Genomic DNA, 22,264 nt, shown 5'->3' with positions numbered 1-22,264 from the left:
TTGAAAATTGTCAAAATGTGATTTTGAAAAATATGAGAGACAATCAAGGATTTGCACAGCAAATAAGCTTTTCTCATTTAGAATTGTAGAATTGTTTATTGTCCAAATATCACAGAATTCAAGAAGCGTTTTTTTATATTTTATAAATAAGCAAAAAATGTTTTCAGAAATAATGAGTCAAAATTTCCTTAAATCAAGCAAAATAATCTCGTTTTTGATTGAGAATAAGTGGATTTTCTTACCTCAGTGGCAGATTTTTTTGCTTGTTTTAAAGAAAAAAAATCACTTCATTCATTAATTTTCTTTTCGGATTAGTCCCTTTAATACTCACCACAGCAGAATGAACCGCCAACTTATTCAGCATATGTTTTATGCAAATGTTCCAGCTGCAACCCATCACTGGGAAACATCCATACACACTTATTCACACACATACACTACAATTTTTGTCTTACCCCAATTTACCTGTACCACATGTCTTTGGACCGCCACATGTCTTTGGACTGTGGGGAAAACTGGAACAGCCAGAGGAAACCAACACGAACACGGGGAGAACATGCAAACACAGAGAAAAGCCAACTGACCCAGCCGAGGCTTGAACCAGCAACCTTCTAGCTGTAAGGCGATCGTGCTACCCACTGCACCACCATGCAGCCAAATCACTTAATTTTGATCTAATATTTTTGAGAAGTGCTTCTTAATAAAAGAATGTGTTGATATTTTGACTAGAAATAAGACAAACTGTGTGTGATTATTACATTTTTGATTGAATATATTTCAGAAAGTGCCTTATTATGATTTCTAATTTAATTTGTCAAGTTTAGATGAGTTTTTTCCATTCATCAGGCAGATAATAAAATATAATTAATAAATGTATTGCTAGTTTTTTTTTTGTCTAAATCAGTTACTGGTGCATATGCTCAAACACCCTCACATTATTATTGAGGTAATGTTGATTTTATATTCACACACAGACTTTTTCCTTAATAATATAATGTCACAGAAATATTCTTTGCAAATTCCAAATAGTGGAATCATAATAGCAGCAAATGACTATCAAAGCACAACATTGTTCACAGTTAAATAAACAGTGCTAATGTTGTTTTCAAGTTATACTTGCATGTGATGGGTGACGCGGTGGCACAGTAGGTAGTGCTGTCGCCTCACAGCAAGAAGGTCGCTGGTTTGAGCCTCGGCTGGGTCAGTTGGCGTTTTGTGTCGAGTTTGCATGTTCTCCAAGCGTACGCGTGGGTTTCCTTCGGGGGCTCCGGTTTCCCTCACAGTCCAAAGACATGTGGTACAGGTGAATTTGGTAGGCTAAATTGTCCGCAGTGTATGAGTGTGTATGGATGTTTCCCAGAAATGGGTTGCAGATGGAAGGGCATCCGCTGCGTAAAATATATGCTGGATAAGTTGGCGGTTCATTCTGCTGTGGCGACCTCTGATTAGTAAAGGGACTAGCCGAAAATAAACGAATGAATGATTGAACTTGCATGTGATTTCAGACTGAATATTTAAAGTACCATGGTAAAAAATATAGGGAGCATGTCACAAGTTGTTACTGAAAGAATGTGCTAATATAAAACCAACTTTATCTCAATCACAATCTCATCAGTTGTGTTGTTTCATTGTTAGTCATAAATTCTGTAATACTTTTCACCCAAATTAGACATACTGCTTATTTCATATGCCATTTTGGCTTCTATATTGTATAAAAAATAGCCATATGCAGACACAAAAAGAGTGGCATAGAGCCAACACATGGCAACTTGCTAAAAACATTTAAATAATCTTAACAACATACTATTGACTTAAAAACCACTCCAAAATGGATTTGGTGGAGAAAAGTCAATAAATGTCACAAACGATGATTTGTGTCTTCTGTTATTGGCCCTTCAACAGGAATTCAGTGCGTCTTGTCATCAGAAAAGTGCAGTACGCTCCGGAGAAGCCGGGCCCGCAGCCAATGGCTGAAACCACAAGGCAGTTTCTCATGTCAGACAAACCTTTACACCTGGAGGCCTCGCTTGACAAAGAGGTGAGATTGTCTTGATTATTCAGCTGTAGTCAGTGAGCCTAAATATCTGACTATGACTGAGTTAAAACAACATCAAACAGGGTTCTGCTAATTACTGTAATTACTGTACTGTAATCTACTAAATTAGTCTAGTGACAATGAGTACATCTAGTGATGGAACAGGGTATTACAACTGAAGTGATGACGACCTAAGCTGCATTTCATTCAGAAGGGCTCGTCCCTTTGAAATAATCCCTTTAAAGGGTTTACCCTCTAGAGCAGGGGTTTTCAAACTGTGGGACGCGCAACGTCACATAGCTGCAGCTTTATTCAGTACAATAATGAGCGAACGACTCTTTAGAGACGAATCTTTTTTTTCAAATGAATCATGTGGGTTAAAACACATGAACTGAAACAGTCTGAATCAGCATTCATTGAATGACTGAGCAGGGACGGCTCGTGGCATAGGCAGTATAGGCAAATGCTAAGGGCGCTGGTTAAGTTGGTTTTGTTTTCGATATTCCTGACACATTCAGTGATAGACGGCAATAACTCAAAAACCACTTACCCTAAAAAGATCTAAAGTGTGTTTCCTACTAAAAGATATCTCTAAAAGATCACTCTATAGTGACAGCTTTGAAGGGATAATGGCTTCATAACAAGACTTTCAAGAGGTCCACTAACTAGATAACACTCACAAAACACTTGGAAATATTAGTATATTGTGCAAAAAAAAAAATTTATTTTATCATTTCTGCATGTATGTATTTACCATTTAATTGATTTTATTGTTTGTTTTGTTACTTTGTTTTTATTTTTAAATTTATTTATAAATATCACAGTAATTGCTAATAGAAAAATGAAAAGTCAAATTTTAAGCCTCCAGTTGTCTGTGTGACATCAAACAACTTCCCTGTCACAGTTGAATGCAAGAAAACAGACCCAGTTGCAGCAATGAACAATACAAAGGGGTTTATAGACAGAATAAGGCACAAGTAGACACACGGGAAGATAATAAGGTCCAAACGGTAGGGGCAACAACACAAGGAAGCCAGTGGTAGTGACAAGATGGTACTAAAATGAACAGCCAGCCAGGAGTAGGAGCAACAGTGGTCAAAACAAGATCTAAATCCTGGAGCAGACTCCAGACTGTCAAACCAGGGAGGTCAGGACACAGAATAGGACTGGAAAAATTATAAGACACAAGACAGGACAAACAGACAGTAATATACAATAAAATAAAACTGAAATAAAAATCTAAATACTAGAAGACAGACTTAAGCAATCTGATAAAACAAAGCTGAAATAAAGACTTCTAGAATCTTAAAGAGAGTAATTAAACAAATCAAACAACTAATAATAATAATTATCTACCAAGAAGACGGAGACTAACAAAAAAAAAATGGAACAATGGCTCTAAGGGTAAAAGTAAAATAAAGATTAGAACCCAAAATTAAGTAAACACTAGAAACAACGAAAGAAAGTAATAGCTACAAACAAACAATAAATAGACAAGCAAACTAGAACAGGCAAGACCAAAAGCTGAGTACAAATGCACGGCAAGGATACAAGACAAGCTCACATGGAACGAACCAGCAAAGAAATGAGAACACACAGCACATTATATAGAACAAAGCACACGAGAGACAGGTGAAAACAATCAGGATAACAAGATCTAAATAAGAGGGCGGGGTAACTAAAAGCAAGGAGGAAAGACAAGAGGAGCACATGGCCAACACAAACTAAGACTTAGCAATGTAAATAAGCACAGGACAAACTAGCAAACATTAAACACTGACAGGACAGACAAGATTGTCAGGTCAGGACCATGACATTCCCTTTGCAAAGGATCATGGTTCCCTGATATATTCATTATTTGTAGTCTTTAAAATCCTTCATTCCTGATGGATCCTTCGAAGATTGCAGTTTTGAGTACTTCGGATTGGAAAGACACTTCAATGTGGCTGTCATGTTTGTTTTCACTCTGAAGTTGCCTTCAGAAATCGACATGTCCTGTTTGTTATACATTCAGTGCATCAGGAAAGTATTCATAGCGCTTCACTTTTTCCACATTTTTTTTATGTTACAGCCTTACTCCAAAATGGATTAAATTCCTTTATTTCCTCAAAATTCTACACACGATACCCCATAATCACAATGTGAGAAAAGAGTTTTTGAAATTGTTGAAAGTTTTTATATATAAAAACCCCCTGAAAAATCGCATGTACATAAGTATTCCCACCCTTTGCTTAATACTCTGTTATTGCATCAATTACAACCTCAAGTCTTTTTGAATATGATGCCACAAGCTTGGCACACCTGTCTTTGGAAACTTTTACCCATTCCTCTTTGCAGTACCTCTCAACTTTATCAGGTTGGATGGGAAGTGATGTTGTACAGCCATTTCCAGATCTCTCCAGAGATGTTCAATAGGATTTAGGTCTGGGCTCTGGCTGGGCCACTCAAGGACATTAATTGAGTTGTTGTGAAGCCACTCCATTGATATTTTGGCAGTAAGCTTTGGATCATTGTCCTGCTGGAAGATGAATCGGAAGATGAACGGTCAAAAGCACCCTGAAGCAGGTTTTCATTCAGGATGTCTCTGTACAGTACATTGCTGTACATACACCATGCTTCACTGTAGGGATATTAGTAGCCTGGTGATGAGCGGTGACTGGCTTTCTCCAAACGTAACGCCTGGCATTCACTCTAAAGAGTTCAATAGGGTATATGCCGAGCTAGTGCTGTTCCCATGCTGATACACTTCCGGTGACCTGTTATTGTGAACTTTTTTCCATTTTATATGGTTCCTTATACAGCATTGATGTTGTAATGTCATTAAAATACATTCAGTTAAATAAACTTCAGCATTTATTTAGTTGCTCAAGCGTAAAATGAGACAAAAAGCTGTTTGCTCGCACACGCCCGACAGAATCGGCAGGCTAACGCAGAAGCTCCATTGAATATACTGGGGTAAAATAAATGCTCATATTATAAAGATATGGCGGGGGAAATGTAATTTAATGCAGTGCTTCTTGTGCAATCTGAAACCCACTTTAAATCGGATATCACTCAGCCAGTGGAGATCGCTACTTTTTAAAGAAAACAGAACTTAAACGCACCCGATATTTCATTGGCATTCAATTCGCCGGAAGCGCTTAACCCAGGTTACTGGCAAATTAAAAGTCCTATTAGCATGCTTCGGCATATACCCCATTTTAGTTTCATCAGACCAGAGAATTTAGTTTCTTATGGTTTGAGAGTCCTTCAGATGCCTTTTGGCAAATTCCAGGCGGGGAGTCTGCCCACTCTACCATACAGGCCTGATTGGGGTATTGCTGCACAGATGGTTGTTTTTCTGTAAGGTTCTCAACCCTGTGTTCATACACTCTCAGAAATAAAGGTACACGAGCTGGCACTGGGGTGGTACCTTTTCGAAAAGTACAAATTTGTACCTAAAAGGTCCATATTAAAACCTCAAGGGTACATATTAGTACTAAAAAAAGTACAGTCCTCTTAAAATTTTTAGGTACTAATATATAATTTTGAGGTATCAATATGGAGCCTTCAAGTACAAATGTGTACCTTTTGAAAAGGTACCACCCCAGTGACAGCTCACGTACCTTTATTTCTGAGAGTGTAGTGTAATTTTGGAATGATAAAGCATTAGAAAGAGATAGAGCAAAGCAGCGTATCTATTGTGGATCTTATAGGCCCTATTATACAGTCTAGCTATTGGCTCCAAGATGTAATTTGTTGTGAGTGACCAAACAGGCAAACAGTATGACAGGGTGGACAAAATTATAAGATATGTTTCTAAAACAGAAAAGACAAATTTGTCCTTATTTTTTCCATAAACAAACAGCTTTTGCTTCAGCTTTTTACAGACATTTTGAACATGGTCTCAATACGTAATGTGAGTCCAGACTGATTCCTAAATATTGATATGTAGATACAATGGAAAGTTTTTGATTTAAGAAATTGATGGGATTGGATATGAATCATTTACGCCAAGGTGAGTAAAAGTACATACATTGTTTTCCTTACGTTAATAGTCAAATGATTGTCTTGCAGCCATTGATGCAAATGCTAAAGATCTGTATATAAATTATTGTTAATTGTGCCTGTACTTGATGCAGACACAAAAAGCATAGTATCATCAGTGTTCAATAAATAATCTAAATGTTTAATTACCTGAGGGAGGTCATTGACATACATCAGGAAAATTAAAGGTCCCAAAATACTCCCCTGTGGAACCTCCATAGAACAACCTAAAATATATTTAAGATAATATATTATATATTAATATATTTAAGATATTAAAAACAAGTCATTTCAGTAATTTATCTAGCTACTGCATTTGCGCAATTATTGGCACAACACCAGTCTTCTTTATGGCCGTTTCTGTGGTAACTGGTCAAATACTTTTAGGATTTCCAAAAAATCTCTCAAGTTGCACATTGTGAGCCAGGTTTTACACAAATCTCCATCATTTCAAAGTTCTCAGTCATTTTAAACTTCCCTGTAGAGGTCTGCAAATTCTCTGCAAATTTCCGAATAAATCGCGGGAGCGGTCGGTAACGGGTTTAATTTGGGACGGGAGCGGGCTGTCTAGCAATATCGCTCCCGACTCCTGAGCAACCACGCTTATATATGTGTGTAAATGAAATAGCGCAATGTGTGTTTAGCTTGTTTGTTGCTGTGTGTGTGTGTGTGTGTGTGTGTGTGTGTGTGTATATATATGTGTGCGCACGCGCGAATGAGAGGTGTGTGTGTGTGTGTGTGTGTGTGTGTGTGTGTGTATATATATATATATATATATGTGTGTGCGCACGCGCGAATGAGAGGTGTGTGTGTGTGTGCGCACGCGAATGAGAGAGAGAGAGATTTGCCTGTGTGTGTGCTTGGTGCTTATGTGTGTGTGTTAGTGCGCGCACGCGAATAAGAGAGAGAGAGCTTTGTCTGTGTGTGTGTGCTTGGTGCTGTATGTGTGTGTGTGTTTATACAGACAGCTTGTTATAGGCTGTCTGGACTGCAAAGTTGGGTGATTTTCGGTTTTGTTCTCCACCCCGCTCTTTAGCGGGATTAGGCGCGGCGGGTAGAAAACAGGGCGGGTCGGGCAGTGGGACAACAAATGCTTAATATAGGCGGGAGCGGTCGGGTTCGGGCTAAAACCTGGCGGGTGCGGGCGGGAGCGGGATTGAAAATTTAGTCCCGCGCAGACCTCTACTTCCCTGCACCATTTTCTGAGTGAGCACGGCGTTGTTTTCATGGTGCTATTCATGTTCTACATAATGTCTTTCAGATTTACTATCATGGTGAACCAATCAGCGTCAACGTCCATGTCACAAACAACACAAACAAGACAGTAAAGAAAATAAAGATTTCAGGTGATTCAGTTTTATAAGTGAATGGACTTTCAGTTATACTAGTACACAGTTAAGAACTTTTGTCAGTAACATTTATTTTCTATCAATCATTGCAGTGCGTCAGTATGCTGATATCTGCCTCTTCAACACTGCCCAGTACAAGTGTCCAGTGGCGATAGAGGAATCAGAGTACGTAAACGGCAATCTGTATGGCAATCAGCTTCTGTATGAGAACGCAAGTTCACATCTGATCGATAATTGTTTTGTTTTGTGTCATGTTGTAGTGATATCGTAGCCCCCAGTGCTACATTTTGTAAAGTTTACACCCTCACCCCTTTCCTTGCGAATAACCGAGAGAAGCGTGGCTTGGCTCTGGACGGCAAACTCAAGCATGAAGACACCAATTTAGCCTCGAGTACACTGTGAGTGCAATCTCTCACTCTTTGTTTAAAAGTGCTTTGTGTTTCTTATGGGGTGTCTTCTCTTAAAAACTCTTTTAAAAGCAAAACTTTAAGCCTTAAAAAATCTTAAATTCACTGAAATGTTGTCTTGTATATTGTTTAATTTTCCTTTTTATGTAAAGCTACCAAATCAGCCCAACACCTGTCCAATCACCAGTAATTCATCTCAATATAACTTTTAACTGAAGTTTTATTTATTATCTTTATTTAGCAATATGGTGTAATCATTGTCCTTACAATAGCATTAGTTGAAAAGTTCTCTGTGTATTTAAAGCTACCTGGTGAGGACACATCCCTGGACACGTGAAGTGTATTTATAAACTACTTTCGAGAGGGTCACATGCTTGTAATGCTGGTCCCACATTATTCAATTCACCAAGCAGATGATTCCTAAGTCACTTTAAATACCCTTAAATTCCATATAACAGCCATCCTTGTTTTGAAGAATCTCCCCTTCCAACCTTACTCATCCTCCTTTCCTAAATGGGTGGCACAGTGGCCCTATGGTTGGCACTGTTGCTTCACAGTAAGAATGTCACTGGTTCTAGTCCTTACCAGAGCCAGAGATATACACATATATCTATGATCGGGAGTTTTCCTGGATGTTAGTATGCAATTTTTTTTAATTACGAAAATTATAATTTTACATCACTTTTCTACATTGATGGATCAGCGATCGCATTGGCATTCCTGACAAAAAGCTTGTGTTTGTGTGTATGGAAATGTAATATTCACCCTCCCTGTTTAATTTGATCTAATCCGTGTCCTGAAACACACCTCCTCTCCTGCTTTCACTTCTCATACTGACGGAGGGAGCGATTCGTTTGTGAATGAATCTCCGTTATGAACGACTCGTTCACTAGCCGACAATAATACAAGTTTCTGGCACGCAGCATCTCGTTGTCATATTTCTTTTGCATTGTTTGCTGATTTTATTCAACAAAACTAGCATAAGCCGAGTATTTAGTGCGAGTTGGAGCTGCTTTGCCTTATGATGAATGCAGTAAGTGACTGTATTATCATCAACAACGTTACCTGTTGAGCATAAATTTCAGAACATACAAAAACGTAAAAAACTCAATCTTACCAATGAAATGTTCTGCCTTTGTGCTTTGTTTTCTTTGTTTGCTCGTTACTACAATCGTAGACAGGGCTAAAGTCCCGCATCTTCACGTAATAATACTGTCTTGTCTAGTGCGGTTAAATGACATTTGTCCTGGGAGCACTGTACCAATGTGGCGGCGCTATAGACGCATGCTCAGGGTCCCTATGCGATATCTAGTGTATATATCTATGTCACAAATTGAGGAGCGGGGAAAGGAGGCGGAGTGGAGCGACAACGAGAGGAATCCTTCACAAACTGAAGTCATTCATTTTTAAACGAGAACCGGCGGCGAGAAACAGTGGCGCGTCTTCATTGGCTATGACGCGGTTCGGCGGCAAGCAATCAGAATGAAGTAGTCCACCGCTTGAGAGGAGTTCAGAGAACACAGACCTGTGAACTTTGGTTCCGACCACAGTTGTTCCCAAGAGTTTGATTATTGCGTATCAATTATTGAAAATCACGCGGGGGCCCCACGCGGTGCGTGCCCTGCGGGCCCGTCCGCTATGGCACTGGACATGCGCCTAGTAAGTAGCTATCTCTTAAGAGCAATCACTAACTGATCATTAGCTACAGTACTACAGCAGGGGAGTTCTCGGGATCTACCTGAGCTCAAACTTCCCTTTCGCCTTGCAAACAGGAGGAAGCCCCGGGCTCGAGGATCTTATGAGCTCAGGGCTCTCTACCGGGACAGCATGCCAAACAAGCTTTATAATCAATCAGCAGCTACGTGTGAACTCTTGAAATTTAGTTTATTGTTGATTGGTTAGGTTGAATAAAAGCGTATGTACTCTATATAACTGCTTATTTTGACAGATTATTTCAAATATGTGGCTAGGGAATAATTAAATTTAGACTTTGTTTGATAGAGCCACTACAAATCTTAACGTTGAGCCCTCTATAAATTTGACATTCCATTCATAATGTTCTAAAATGGTCCTAAAAAGCCTTCCTGTCATGTTTATTAATTATTTTCTTCATGGTGTTGCTGTTTTAAAAAGGTTGCGAGAGGGAGCCAACAAGGAGATTCTGGGCATTATTGTATCTTATAAGGTGAAAGTGAAGCTGGTGGTGTCTCGCGGAGGGTAAGTGTGCATTTTATACATTTTTTTGTGGCGCATGATGCTGAAATAAATTTGTATGTTTTGTGCAAAAGACATGAACGATATCTCAAAATATGCAGCATGCTCCAGGGAGAAGCGTTATCAGTTTATTTTTTGAATTCAATTTTAATTTTTGTTTGAAAACGAGTGGGCGTGGGCTTTGATGGACTGGAGTACATTGTGTTTAATGGATTGTACTGATGGTTAACAGAATGTCAAATGTTCACCTAATGAAGTCTCTTTAAAGGCTTTTAAATGTTATGAAAATCCCTTTTGGTAGATGTAATACTGGTGATATTTTGTTTATATTTATTCTATTGTTTTATTTAAATAATGCTGTATTTTTGGTTTAGTCATCAGTTTTATGCTCTGAGGTTTAACGTTGCCTCATATTGTTGGCTGCGTCTGAATGCTCTTCCATGCTTCCTTGGGGATCCTAGAGGATCAGTCACTCTGAAGGCTAAGAAAAAGGGTCAATGAATGCAGATGAATTGGAAAGCGCAGCTCCTCACATGTGCGGCTGATTTTAAATCTTTACCTAAATAATTTTAACGCTGAAGAAGCCGAGCATCCAGTTTCCAGCTGGAGATCCAGCCACTGTGGCAACGAGACATAATGGGTGCTTCTCAGTATTCTTCCTCGTTTCCTTACTCCTCTGTCCTTTATCCTGACCTGGAAAATCGATCTAGCTCAGCCATCTTGTAGGACATCTCAGTGCTCTAAATGCATCGTGAGGACTTGAGGATTTAGGAGAGAGGGTGCTTCCTGAGGAGTAGGTGTCTCATATGTAAGGAAACACTGGTGGATTATTTGCGGAAGGTTTTTTTTACTCACTAAACGTGACATTCCAGCCTGATCTCATGAGGAAAAGTATTTTACATTTTGTCAGTTTAGTGACTAATTCGTACGAATTCACACAAGTTCAGTCGTACGGAAATGTACAATTTTGTACAAGCGATCACAAACCGAAAGCGGCGAGAGCGTCAAAGTAGCCAGAAGTCATTCATTTTTTAACGAGAACCGGCGGCGAGAGACAGCAGCGCGTCTTCATTGGCTATGATGCGGTTCGGCGGCAAGCAATCAGAATGAAGTAGTCCACCGCTTGAGAGGAGTTCAGAGAACACAGACCTGTAAACTTTGGTTCCAACCACAGTTGTTCCCAAGAGTTTGATTATTGCGGTTCCTGGATTTTCAATTATTGAAAATCGCGTCGACGTGGGGCCCCCTAATCACGCGGGCCCGTCCGCTACTTTTAAAAAGGAGGCGTGGCACCTAACCCTACCGTCATTGGGTGATGAGCGAATCGTACTAAATTTTTAGATTTAGATTGTACAAATTCATATGAATTAGCCACTAAATAAAAAAGTTACGAATTGCCGTGAGATTGCGTTGGACATTCATGTAAATTCTCCTCCCCTTCACATCCACGCCAATAATCAATTACAACAGTTGAAAAATCCCATTAATGTTAATAGTAAGCATGAATTTATTGTAAATGTTCTTTGTCTCCATAGTTCCTTTAATTTTGATGTAACTTACACTACCACTCAAACATTTGGGGTCGTTTTCCCAAAAAAATTATTCTGTTCATGTAAAAAAAATTCCCCCGCTGAGTCGAGTGCTGGGGGCTTCAGAGGAACTCTCTGACAACTTATGTGTAGCCACTTTAAACCAACATGGCTTGATCGGTAAACATTTAAAGTAATGTTTGTGTTTTATAAATTTTTTTTTTAGGTTGCTGGGAGATCTCGCGTCAAGGTAATGTATAACATTTATTCCTACCAGAAATTATTATTGTGTGTGTGTGTGTGTGTGTGTGTGTGTGTGTGTGTCGTCACCTTACAATTATAAGGTTCTGACATTTTTGTCAAAATTAAGTAATTGACATATTCTTATTAAATGAAAAATTATTTACATTATAGGGTGTTTTTTATAAAAACAAAAAACAAATGCTCCACACATAGGCTGTTTCTCAATATCAAGTACACAAAGTTCGGACTTGCGTCCTTCCAAGATCAGACTTGACAAGTTCAGACTTGGAAGAATGAACTCCCAAATATGCAAGGACGAGTCGGGTCCTTTTTCAAATGAAACGGCAGTGTAACGTCACTTACGCCTCATTCACACGGGGCGTCAGCTTCAATGCTTCCCATTCATTTTGAATGGGTGACATCAGGCGTTGCCGAACTGCATTGTGGATCCGTTCAGAGGCTTTGCTCGCTGCAGAAGTTGGGACTTTTCAAGTGCCGACGGAAGCGTCAGCCAATCAGATCGCTGTATCCAAATACACCAGCTCATACAGTAGCCGATTGCTGACTAATTTCATTGGCTGATGCTGCTATAATGATTGCGTCATTCCCAACTTTAGACACGCTCTCTGTCAAGCGTTACTTCACCATGGATTCATCGGTTTCACAGTACATTAACAATAAAATTATTTAATTATATAAAGCACGACCCTGTAATTATATTATATTAATTTTATAAATCTACATTTTTGATTTAAGAAAATGTACACATAAATTCATATAAATATGAAGTAAAATGAGTTATTATACACAGACACATGTCTTTGATTATCAGATTTAATAAACTTCAATGGTAATTATGCAAGTAAGAAATAAAGACATACACGATAAGAGATAAAGATTGTCAAACAATTTCGTAAGCGAAAACAAACAGCGTACAACACGGTAACATAATTAAAGACACTTATAAAAGGTAACAAAATAATACTGCTAAAATAATACACCTGAGAACAAATAATAGATTTAAAAGATCAAAACTGTCAGTTAGATATTCACAAGATGAATTAAATATCATGTTTTAACTGCAATCAAAAGATAAAATCCAGCGGTACATCTGAAATGGACTGGCTGATGTAAAGCTGCTCTTGGCGGGGGAGGTGATGACGGAGATCCCGCTGACAGGCTGGGAGTCAGAGTCTGCATAAGCTGAGCCACATCGTCAAAGACGTGCTATCTTTGTGAATAAACTGCTGATTCGAGTTTAAAACAACTAAATTCTCGCCTGAAAAACAGTTAAAACATTATTTTGTGACACAGTAAAGGAGTATTTTTAAAACCGTGCAGATTTTCTCCTCCATCATTAGCGTTTGCTGGTTTAGCTGCAATGCATTCTGGGATACCTGAGCTTCGCAAGTTCGCACAAGTCACCTCTCGATGCATTCTTGGACAAAGGGGCAGAGCAAGTACACATGCGGGAATTTTATCTGTACTTGGCAAGATGTGAACTTTGAATTGGAACACTATTTTGGCAACGGTTGATGAGGTTTCACGAGGACACAAGATCGCAAGTACAGACAAGAACGCATATTGAGAAACAGCCATACTGTTATGGAATGCAAAAACTTTGAAGCCCAATATCTCAAAATCATTCAGGACGTAGATAGAACCTTATAAATCAAAGGTGACGGTTTGTGTTTGATCTCTGAATGTTTACACAACAGCAATGGAGTGTAAGGTTTTTCTTGCATGTCTTTTGAAAAGTTCTACATCAAAACAATCCTTGTTCACAACATCCATAAAACAACTGAAAAGGTGACACTTTACAGCAATGGTTCATTATTTAATGTATTTATTACAATTAACTAAGTATGAATAATATTGTAAAGCATTTATTAATCATAGTTCAGCATTAATTTATGCATTATTAAAAGTTGTGCTTGTTAACATGAATTAATGCACTCGAGTTAATATAAACTACTGTTATTTTGAATTAGTTGGAATTAGTACCTTTTATCGGTCTATGCATTGTTTTTCATTTAGTGTTCGCAAGAAACTTGCTCTTCAACTTATTTAGCCAATTTTTGATTATTGCAATATTGTTTATCAGAGTGCATCAAAATGAGATCTTGCTGCCCTTAATACGGCATATAATAGACTTTGCAGATTTGTTCTGGGTTGTTCTTTTTATACACATCATCGTTTAATGTATGATCTGTTGCAGTGGCCATCTTTGCACACAAGACGACATATTTATTGGCTTCAATTTATATTTAAATGTATTCATTTTGAGTATCCTTACTATTTACAACAATATTTTGTATGTTTTCCCTTAAATGATCAGTTAGACATTCTGTTCAGACTTATTTTTTTGTTCCTCGTTGTAAAAAAATCTATGAGTGAAAGAGCTTTTATGTTTGAGGGTCTATCAGATTGGAATAATTTAACTGCGAACATTCGATCCATTAAATCAGGGGTGCTCAATCCTGTTCCTAGAGAGCCACCTTCCTGCAGATTTCAGTTGCTACCCATATCAAACACACCTGAACCAATTAATTAGGACTTGAACACCACCTGATAATTAAAGGCAGGTGTGTTTGATATGGGTAGCAACTGAAATCTGCAGGAAGGTAGATCTCCAGGAACAGGATTGAGCACCTCTGCATTACATCATGTAAGGTCTTTAAGCAGACTTTGCTATCACATTTTACTTTGGATTGTACTTGTTTTTCCTGAGGATGTTATTATTTATTTGGTGATTGATTTACTGATCTGTATATAGTTTTTCTACAAATATATATGTATGTGTGTATGTATATTACTCCACCCCCCTCCCTTCTTTTCTTTTTTTTTTTTTTAATTCTTTTTCTTTTACTTTTTTATTTTTTATTTATTTATTTTATACTTTATCTTATTTTATTTATTTATTATTTTTTGATGTTATGCCATGTTTTTTGGATGTTGCGTAAATTATGATTTGTCTTCTTGTGTTGTTATTAATTGTGGGACCCCCTTGAAAATGAGATGGTAAATCTCAAGGGGTTTATCCCAATAAATAAATATCATTTAACTTAAACAACTAACACTAACTTTTCTAGTGATGGGCTGTGGCTGAAAGGGCATCCGCTGCGTAAAACATTTGCTGGATAATTTGGCGGTTCATTCCGCTGTGGCGACCCCAGATTAATAAAGGGACTAAGCAGATAAGAAGATGAATGAACCAATGAACTAACACTAACAAAGATGCATAAATAGTGTAATTAATGTATTTCTAATTGCGTGTTCATTTTAGTAAATACATTAAAGAACATTAACTTATGGACCGTTATTTTAAAGTGTAACCCTGAACATTTAAAATCCACTGAACACATACTGTAAGACAATGTTATTGTTTTAGGTCCTCAAAACACTGTGTAAATGAACCGAAAAAATTCATTCAAAGTTATTGTTATTTTCATTGAATAAAGCTCTATGGTGACACTCATTGACTGAGACTGTCTATACACTGAAGAGTCTGTCCTGTCCAGCTGACTCCAGCGCATTATAGATTTCCATAAGTAGCCAAGCTCTTGACCAGAAGCACAGACAGACTCAGAGGCTTGAGCAGATGCCATCAATTACTGGAGCATTTGTGCTGATGCTTTTAGGCCAGTGGTTCCAGCACTCTGTTAGCACCTTATGAGTGGTGGGATTGAGGTCTAGGAGCAGCGTATCCTAAAAGGCCAGGGTTTATTCGGTTAGCATGTCTAGTGGATGCCTCACTGCCATGATTTATGTCTCCCTCTGCAGTGATGTTGCCGTCGAGCTCCCCTTTACATTAATGCATCCTAAACCATTGGAGGAATCGATCTACAGAGATGGTTTGTGCCAGAATGCCTTTTCATCCGCTTTTTATGTCGCTCTGGATGGCTAGTTTAAAACTATGATTTATTTTTAGAGCCTAAAACATACACTTAAATGTAGAAATGTATTATAGAATATATTTTTATAATAAAAAACATAAAACAAATCAAGTATCTTTTATAATTTCAAATAAAAAAATAAACTTTAAAGGGATAGTTCACCCAAAAATATTTTAAATGAATTTTTGGCTTCTTCTGTTAAACACAAAAGAAGATATTTTAAAAAATGCTGTTAGCTGGCACCCATTGCTTTTCCATATATATTTTTCTTATCATGGAATTCTTTGGGGGCCAGCAAGAAACATTCTTCAAAACATCTTATTTTGTGTTTAACATTCCTCTCTATGCACCAGCCACTTTATTAGGAATATTTCTGATTTCATTTCAATTTGTTTAATGGAGAGAAGGTTTTTTTTCGACACATTTCTAAACATAATAGTTTTAATAACTTATCTCTAATAATTTATTTTATTTTATCTTTGCCGTGATGACAGTAAGCAATATTTTACTAGATATTTTTCAAGACACTTCTATACAGCCTAAAGGGGCATTTAAAGAGTTAACTAGGTTAATTAGGTTAACTAGGCAGGTTAGGGTAATTAGGCAAGTTATTGTATAACAATGGTTTGTTCTGTTGACTATCAAAAAATATAGCTAAAAATTTTGTCCTTGACCCTTTGATGCACAAGCTATAAAATAGATATAGAAAAAATAAACTTAGATGAGTCACTTTAGACCCATGTAGTACATAAAAGGGTTAAAATGGTGTTTAAAAAATTAAAAGCTGCTTTTATTCTAGTCAAAATAAAACAAATAAGACTTTCTCCAGAAAAAAAAAAATTATCAGACATACTGTGAAAATTTCCTTGCTCTGTTAAACATCATTTGGGAATTATTTAAAAAAGGGAAGAAAAAAAAATAATCAAAGCAGGGGGCGAATAATTCTGACTTCAACTATATATTAATATATTATTCATTTTATTCATTTATTTTTTCTATAGCATTATTTTGCCTTTCTAAAGTTGGAACTATTTTGGTCTTATTTTCTATAGATATAACTGTAGATATAATTACTATGTCTAAAATTGTCTATGTTTTTACATCATATACTTATTATACTGCATAATTTAGTTATAGAGAATTTGAATTTTGAACCCATAAACATTTAAAGGGATAAGGGAGAATAAATACCGTGGTGATTTCCATTTTTGGGTGAACTATCCTTTTAAGAATATACAAATTTTTAATCTTAAAATATTTTTTCTATAATTTCAGTACTGAAGTATTGGGGAAAGTAATGCACTACAATATTGAGTTCCCATACCCTACCCAAAAAAACTAGTTGTTTTACTTGGTTACTTTTTATGGTAGGTAATGTGTTATGTTACTTTTGCATTACTTTTTTTGCTCTTTATTTAATTCTGCTCTTCAATTAACAACGAGCTGTATAACCTTCATTTACCTTTAAAAAAACATTATAATTTTACTCAGATATTATTACTTAATTTTTAAAAGTAAAACTTTACTCGTTATTTAGAAAATGAATATTATGATGTAACTTGTGTTAATTGTAATGCATTACCCCCAACACTGCATCTGGAAATGTCAGAATGTTCAAGATGTTTGTACTGACAACAAATATTTTGCAGTTGTTTGGTTGTACAGCTGAGAGTTTAGTAACTTTAGCATTCCGACACGTAATGTTTGTCAGATAGAAACATCTCTTTGTGCTGATGCCTTCATGAGATGGACATAAGGTGTTATTTAAGTCAGAAATGAAGTGCATTGCCTTCAGAGTGCCAATCAATACTCTTTCTGCAACCTCTTTGTTTCAGCCCCAGAAAATGATGCGCCCATTGACACAAACCTCATTGAGTTTGACACAAAGTAAGTGAAAATCTTTTCTGTGCGGTGTTTGGACTTTACCCAACTAAACTGCTGTGAACTTTGTGATTATTCACAGAGTTATGACGAGGCTTGTGTTGCTGATTTCCATTTATTTGTTTAATCAAAAAATTCTGTCATGTACTCTAAAAGCCAAGTGTTGATTTTTCTCATCAATGCTGCGTTTATTTGATCTAAAGTATGGTAAAAGCCTAATGTTTTGAATGTTTTAGTTATTTAAATATATCCTCCTGAGACCCTTTTTAAAAATCTTTTTTCTGTGATTTCCTTCATCCTTTGGGTAAAAAAAAAATCTACAATTTAGTTTTTACATTTAGTTTTTTAGGTCTAGTTTTACAGCATGTCCACTGTAGTGGACCACAGCACCATTTTAGTTCGAAACAACCACCAAACTCAGACAACAAAACTGCACAGGATATGGCTGTAAAGGAATATTAATCTAATATTAATGTAACAAAAACAAAACAAAAGCCATTTTTTCCCTTTTGTATAGAAATTCCTGTAATAGTTTAGTCTGAAAGTGAAAAAAAAAAGTGATGTTAATCCAAAACAAATTTAACTCAAAAGCTATTGAAAACTGATCGTCATTCTCTAATTGTCAGACTCTAAATCAGAGTCTTCCTCAACTATCTTATAAAGAATCCTCTCCGCTTCAGTTCTGCCTCCTACAACATGCAGTCATTCATTACATTAAGATGGATCTGGTGTCCACTATAGTGGACATTTGAAAAAGGATGATGTTTTTAAACACAAATAAGTTAACAGCTTTGAAAGATAAATGTATTTTTCATGACACTTTAATAAACAAATATGTATGTAATAATAATAAAAAAGAAAAACATTAAAAAAAATAAATTTTACATCCCTTTCTCCTTCCTATAAAATGTCCTTTTTTGTATGTCGGCTATTTTGGATGCAGGGTAAGAAGTGGTTTCTAGCATGCCAGCCAATCAAATGACATATCACTAGAAAGCCCAGGATGTCCTCTGAACAGTACAACAGGACTTGACAGAGTAGCTCAAAAAAAAAAATTCTAAGAAAACTCATTAAAACTTAATGTCCACTACAGAGGACACAAGTCAATGTGTGGGGTCTCAGGAGGATATGTGATATTTTCCCTTTCTTAAAATGCTGGGTTATTTAAAGCAAAACACTTGGAAAACTCTAAACCAGGGGTCACCAATCCTGGTCCTGGAGGGCCGGTGTCCCTGGAGGGTTTAGCTCCAACTTGCCTCAACACACCTGCCAGGATGTTTCAAGTATACCAAGTAAGAGCTTGATTAGCTTGTTCAGGTGTGTTTGATTAGGGTTGGAGCAAAAATCTGCAGGACACCGGCCCTCCAGGAACAAGTTTGGTGACCACTGCTCTAAACAAATAGGCCAAATCAAACAAATAGGCCAATTATAAGCCAATGGTTGGGTTTGTCAATATTTAACCAAAAATGGGTCAAAATAATACTTTTTTTAAAAACATGTAGTTAATTGATTCAATGTTGAACTCTCAGCATCATGACTTCAGTCTTCATTTTTTAATTATTTTTCATTGTTTATAATTGGTTCTCAATTAATAATAATGGCATTTATTATAAACATTCTTTAATGTTAAGATTTTTTAAATTGCAGATGCAGCTTTTGTCTATTACAGTTTTTCTCCATTGGTTTGGCTCATTTCTTCAAACAGAAATTACATTGTCAAAATTCTAAGATTATCTGTCCTAACAGTGTTAGAGTTTAGCAGAACACTATAGCTCTCTTACAAAAGCTTATATCTCTCCAAAAACAGTTCACTCATGTCTCAAAACTAAATTCCCTTCCCATATGAAAAGTCAGTGCCACAAAAATGGGAAATATCCTTCTCAATTGCCTTGACTCACTTTTTAAAACAGACCGGACATTCTTAACTCTCTTGGTGCTTTTGCCAAAATAATGTGGATGGTGCGGCACAACACCATGGTTCACCTGCAACAGTTAATATCTTTCCCAAAACAGTTCACTCATGTGTCAAAACTAAATTTCCTTCTCATTTAAACAGTCAGTGCCTCCAAACTGCTTCATCCCTTTAGCATTGTGTAAGCACTGCAAGTCAAAATGTTTAGATGTTTTGTCATTATGGCACAGGACCACTAAAATATCCCTCATGTCCACCTTACAGTCTTAGCCCAGTCCTTCACTGACAATGGTTACTGTACTGTTTTTGTCTAGCTAACAGAATACAATTGTGTATAAAACTGAAAAAAAGAAACAGGATTTTAGGGTAAGAGTGGCCTCCAAGATCAACCACACACAAAGTAACCTCCAAATAGCCGAGCAAATAGAAACTTTATACCGCATAATAAACTGTCATATAAACACACAAACAAAAACCTAGAGTGCTATAAATAAAGCTGGAGTTTCATAACAGTTCTTCACTGTCTGCCGTCCCCACCCTTCTGACCATCCACACACTGCAGTCTTTGTGGCCACAGATTCTCGTCCACATCACAGCGTATATTCCCCCTTGCAATGCAACGAGGGAAGAAACGGTGTGATCGTCGCAACAATCCCCTACAATGATCAAATGTTCCAAGGATTCACCTACTGTATGGTATTCATGGTATCATTGTGCATGTGATTACTTATACAATGAAATTACACTGATATATTTTGGAGACAACAACCATTAGACTGGGCGAGGCAGTGGCGCAGTAGGTATTGCTGTCGCCTCACAGCAAGAAGGTCGCTGGGTCGAACCTCGGCTCAGTTGCCGTTTCTGTGTGGAGTTTGCATGTTCTCCCTGCCTTCGCGTGGGTTTCCTCTGGGTGCTCCGGTTTTCCCCACAGTCCAAAGACATGCGGTACAGGTGAATTGGGCTGGCTAAATTGTCCGTAGTGTGTGTGTGAATGCGTGTGTGGATGTTTCCTAGAACTTGCTGGATAAGTTGGCGGTTCATTCTGCTGTGGCGACCCCGGATTAATGAAAGGACTAAGCTGACATGAAAATGAATGAATGAACCATTAGACTGCGAATTTCCAATCAGTTTAGATCAACAAGATCTATTTACTTGGAAATAGTGCTAAATGTAGGCTCTGTACTTAATCATTTGCAAAAAAGTACTTAGACATTTGCAATTTGATTAAATTAATGAGAAATTCAATTCTGTTTTGAACAATTGGCAAGTAGTTTGGAGGTGTGATGAAAACGAGCCCACCAGCTGGTCTTCAGGGGAGAAATGCGAGTTCATAAAGGGGAAAAAATGCTGGCTTATTCGCAAAGTGATGTTTATTTGCAGTGCCAAAAAGTCCATCCACAGTGAGGGTATATACAAGTGCTTACAAAGAAAATAAAAAAGGACCAAAGAAACAGCAACCAGGAAAATAAAATCTGCAAAAATATACTCAAATTATATCTACAAAAATAATAATAACGATAATAACAGGAATCCACAATATAAGAATTTGCTCGAGGCACCACAGTAGCTCTTGCATAGGCTTGGTGAACAAGTGCTATATGGTAGTTGGGCCTCCGGCTTATATAGCTGAAACTCTGGCTATACCATTCAAAGGTAAGTATTAAATCGGACAAATACACAAACATTAAAAAATGTAACATTCAATCAACAATTCACATTAAACACATAAAGAAAAAATCCTTAATATATAAATAGCAACAAAACTTAAATTTTCTTAATATAAATAAAAACATAATACACACTCCATGAACACAAAACACCTATTCACAAACATAATGGTTTCGACAGCAACATTTGTCCATATCTATGTTTCCATTCAAAAATGGGAATAAACTTAATGCGCAAAACTGCATTATCGCATAAAAGTTGTGCGAATGAAGCATCGTTTCCGTCTAATGAGTCAAAGCGAACAAAATCGTCACTTCCTGATTAACTGGCGCCAAATATCAACATTAAAAACTGCATTTGCTGCAGTAGAAGAAGCTGCATCAATCTTTTCTAAATGAATGCGCCTCAGAAGACAATCCTGACAAGCAGTGAGCGCGCAGTGGCGTTTGAAGGTGTCAGACGCGGAGCACGGTCGCTCTTGATTCTGGAGGTCATTAATAATATAATAACATTAATACTGAAACGGTAAGGCGTTTTAAAATGACCAAAACAACATTTCAGATGTTTTATAATGTGCTCAGCCTGACGTTTTGTCCATTCACACACATTTTAAACATCACATGATCTCTTTTAACAAAATCACATAACCTTTTTTAATGCGCATGCTGGAGTTTGTGCGGTAAAAGTGTTTCCATCGCAGTTTATGCGCATCTTTTCTTATTGAATAAAAAGTTTATCCTACCCAGTTAGGCACATAAGTTTTTTATGCGCATTTTCAAAATTTATGCGCATCATGGCGTTTCCATCAACTGTTTTTTTTATGCGCATTTGCAAAATGCGGATAAAATAGGTGGATGGAAACATAGCTACTGTAAACAAAATTTGTCCATCTTATTTGGGGAATGTAATTTCTGTTTCAAGAAATGAGCCAAACCAATGGAGAAAAACTGTGAAACAAACAAACTGTTGCTCTGTTTGTCCTTAGTGACGATGACATCATCTTCGAGGACTTTGCCCGGCAACGGCTGATCGGGGCAAAAGACGATAAGGATGAAGACGAGGAGGGCGCAGATTCGCCCAAATTGAACGACAGATAGACACAGG

The 22,264-nt window shown here is 37.2% G+C and overlaps 2 protein-coding genes across 2 annotated transcripts in view; both read left to right on the top strand.

Annotated features, from left to right (window-relative positions):
* The window catches only part of arrb1 (arrestin, beta 1), a 95,268-nt gene extending 73,011 nt beyond the window's left edge, over nucleotides 1-22,257 (top strand). The window contains 9 exon segments of the mRNA NM_001159822.2: nucleotides 1,903-2,038; nucleotides 7,323-7,407; nucleotides 7,503-7,575; nucleotides 7,671-7,808; nucleotides 9,951-10,034; nucleotides 11,787-11,810; nucleotides 15,587-15,657; nucleotides 17,535-17,586; nucleotides 22,146-22,257. Coding sequence (NP_001153294.1) covers nucleotides 1,903-2,038; nucleotides 7,323-7,407; nucleotides 7,503-7,575; nucleotides 7,671-7,808; nucleotides 9,951-10,034; nucleotides 11,787-11,810; nucleotides 15,587-15,657; nucleotides 17,535-17,586; nucleotides 22,146-22,257 — 775 coding nt within the window.
* The window catches only part of brwd1 (bromodomain and WD repeat domain containing 1), a 1,114,832-nt gene that overhangs the window by 491,159 nt on the left and 601,409 nt on the right, over nucleotides 1-22,264 (top strand). The gene's annotated exons all lie outside the window — the stretch shown is intronic.

The sequence above is a fragment of the Danio rerio genome, chromosome 15 (genome assembly GCF_049306965.1).
Source record: "Danio rerio strain Tuebingen ecotype United States chromosome 15, GRCz12tu, whole genome shotgun sequence".
Lineage (NCBI taxonomy): Eukaryota > Metazoa > Chordata > Actinopteri > Cypriniformes > Danionidae > Danio > Danio rerio.
The sequence above is the reverse complement of the archived record's forward strand: the minus strand, read 5'-3'. Positions and strand labels throughout refer to the sequence as shown.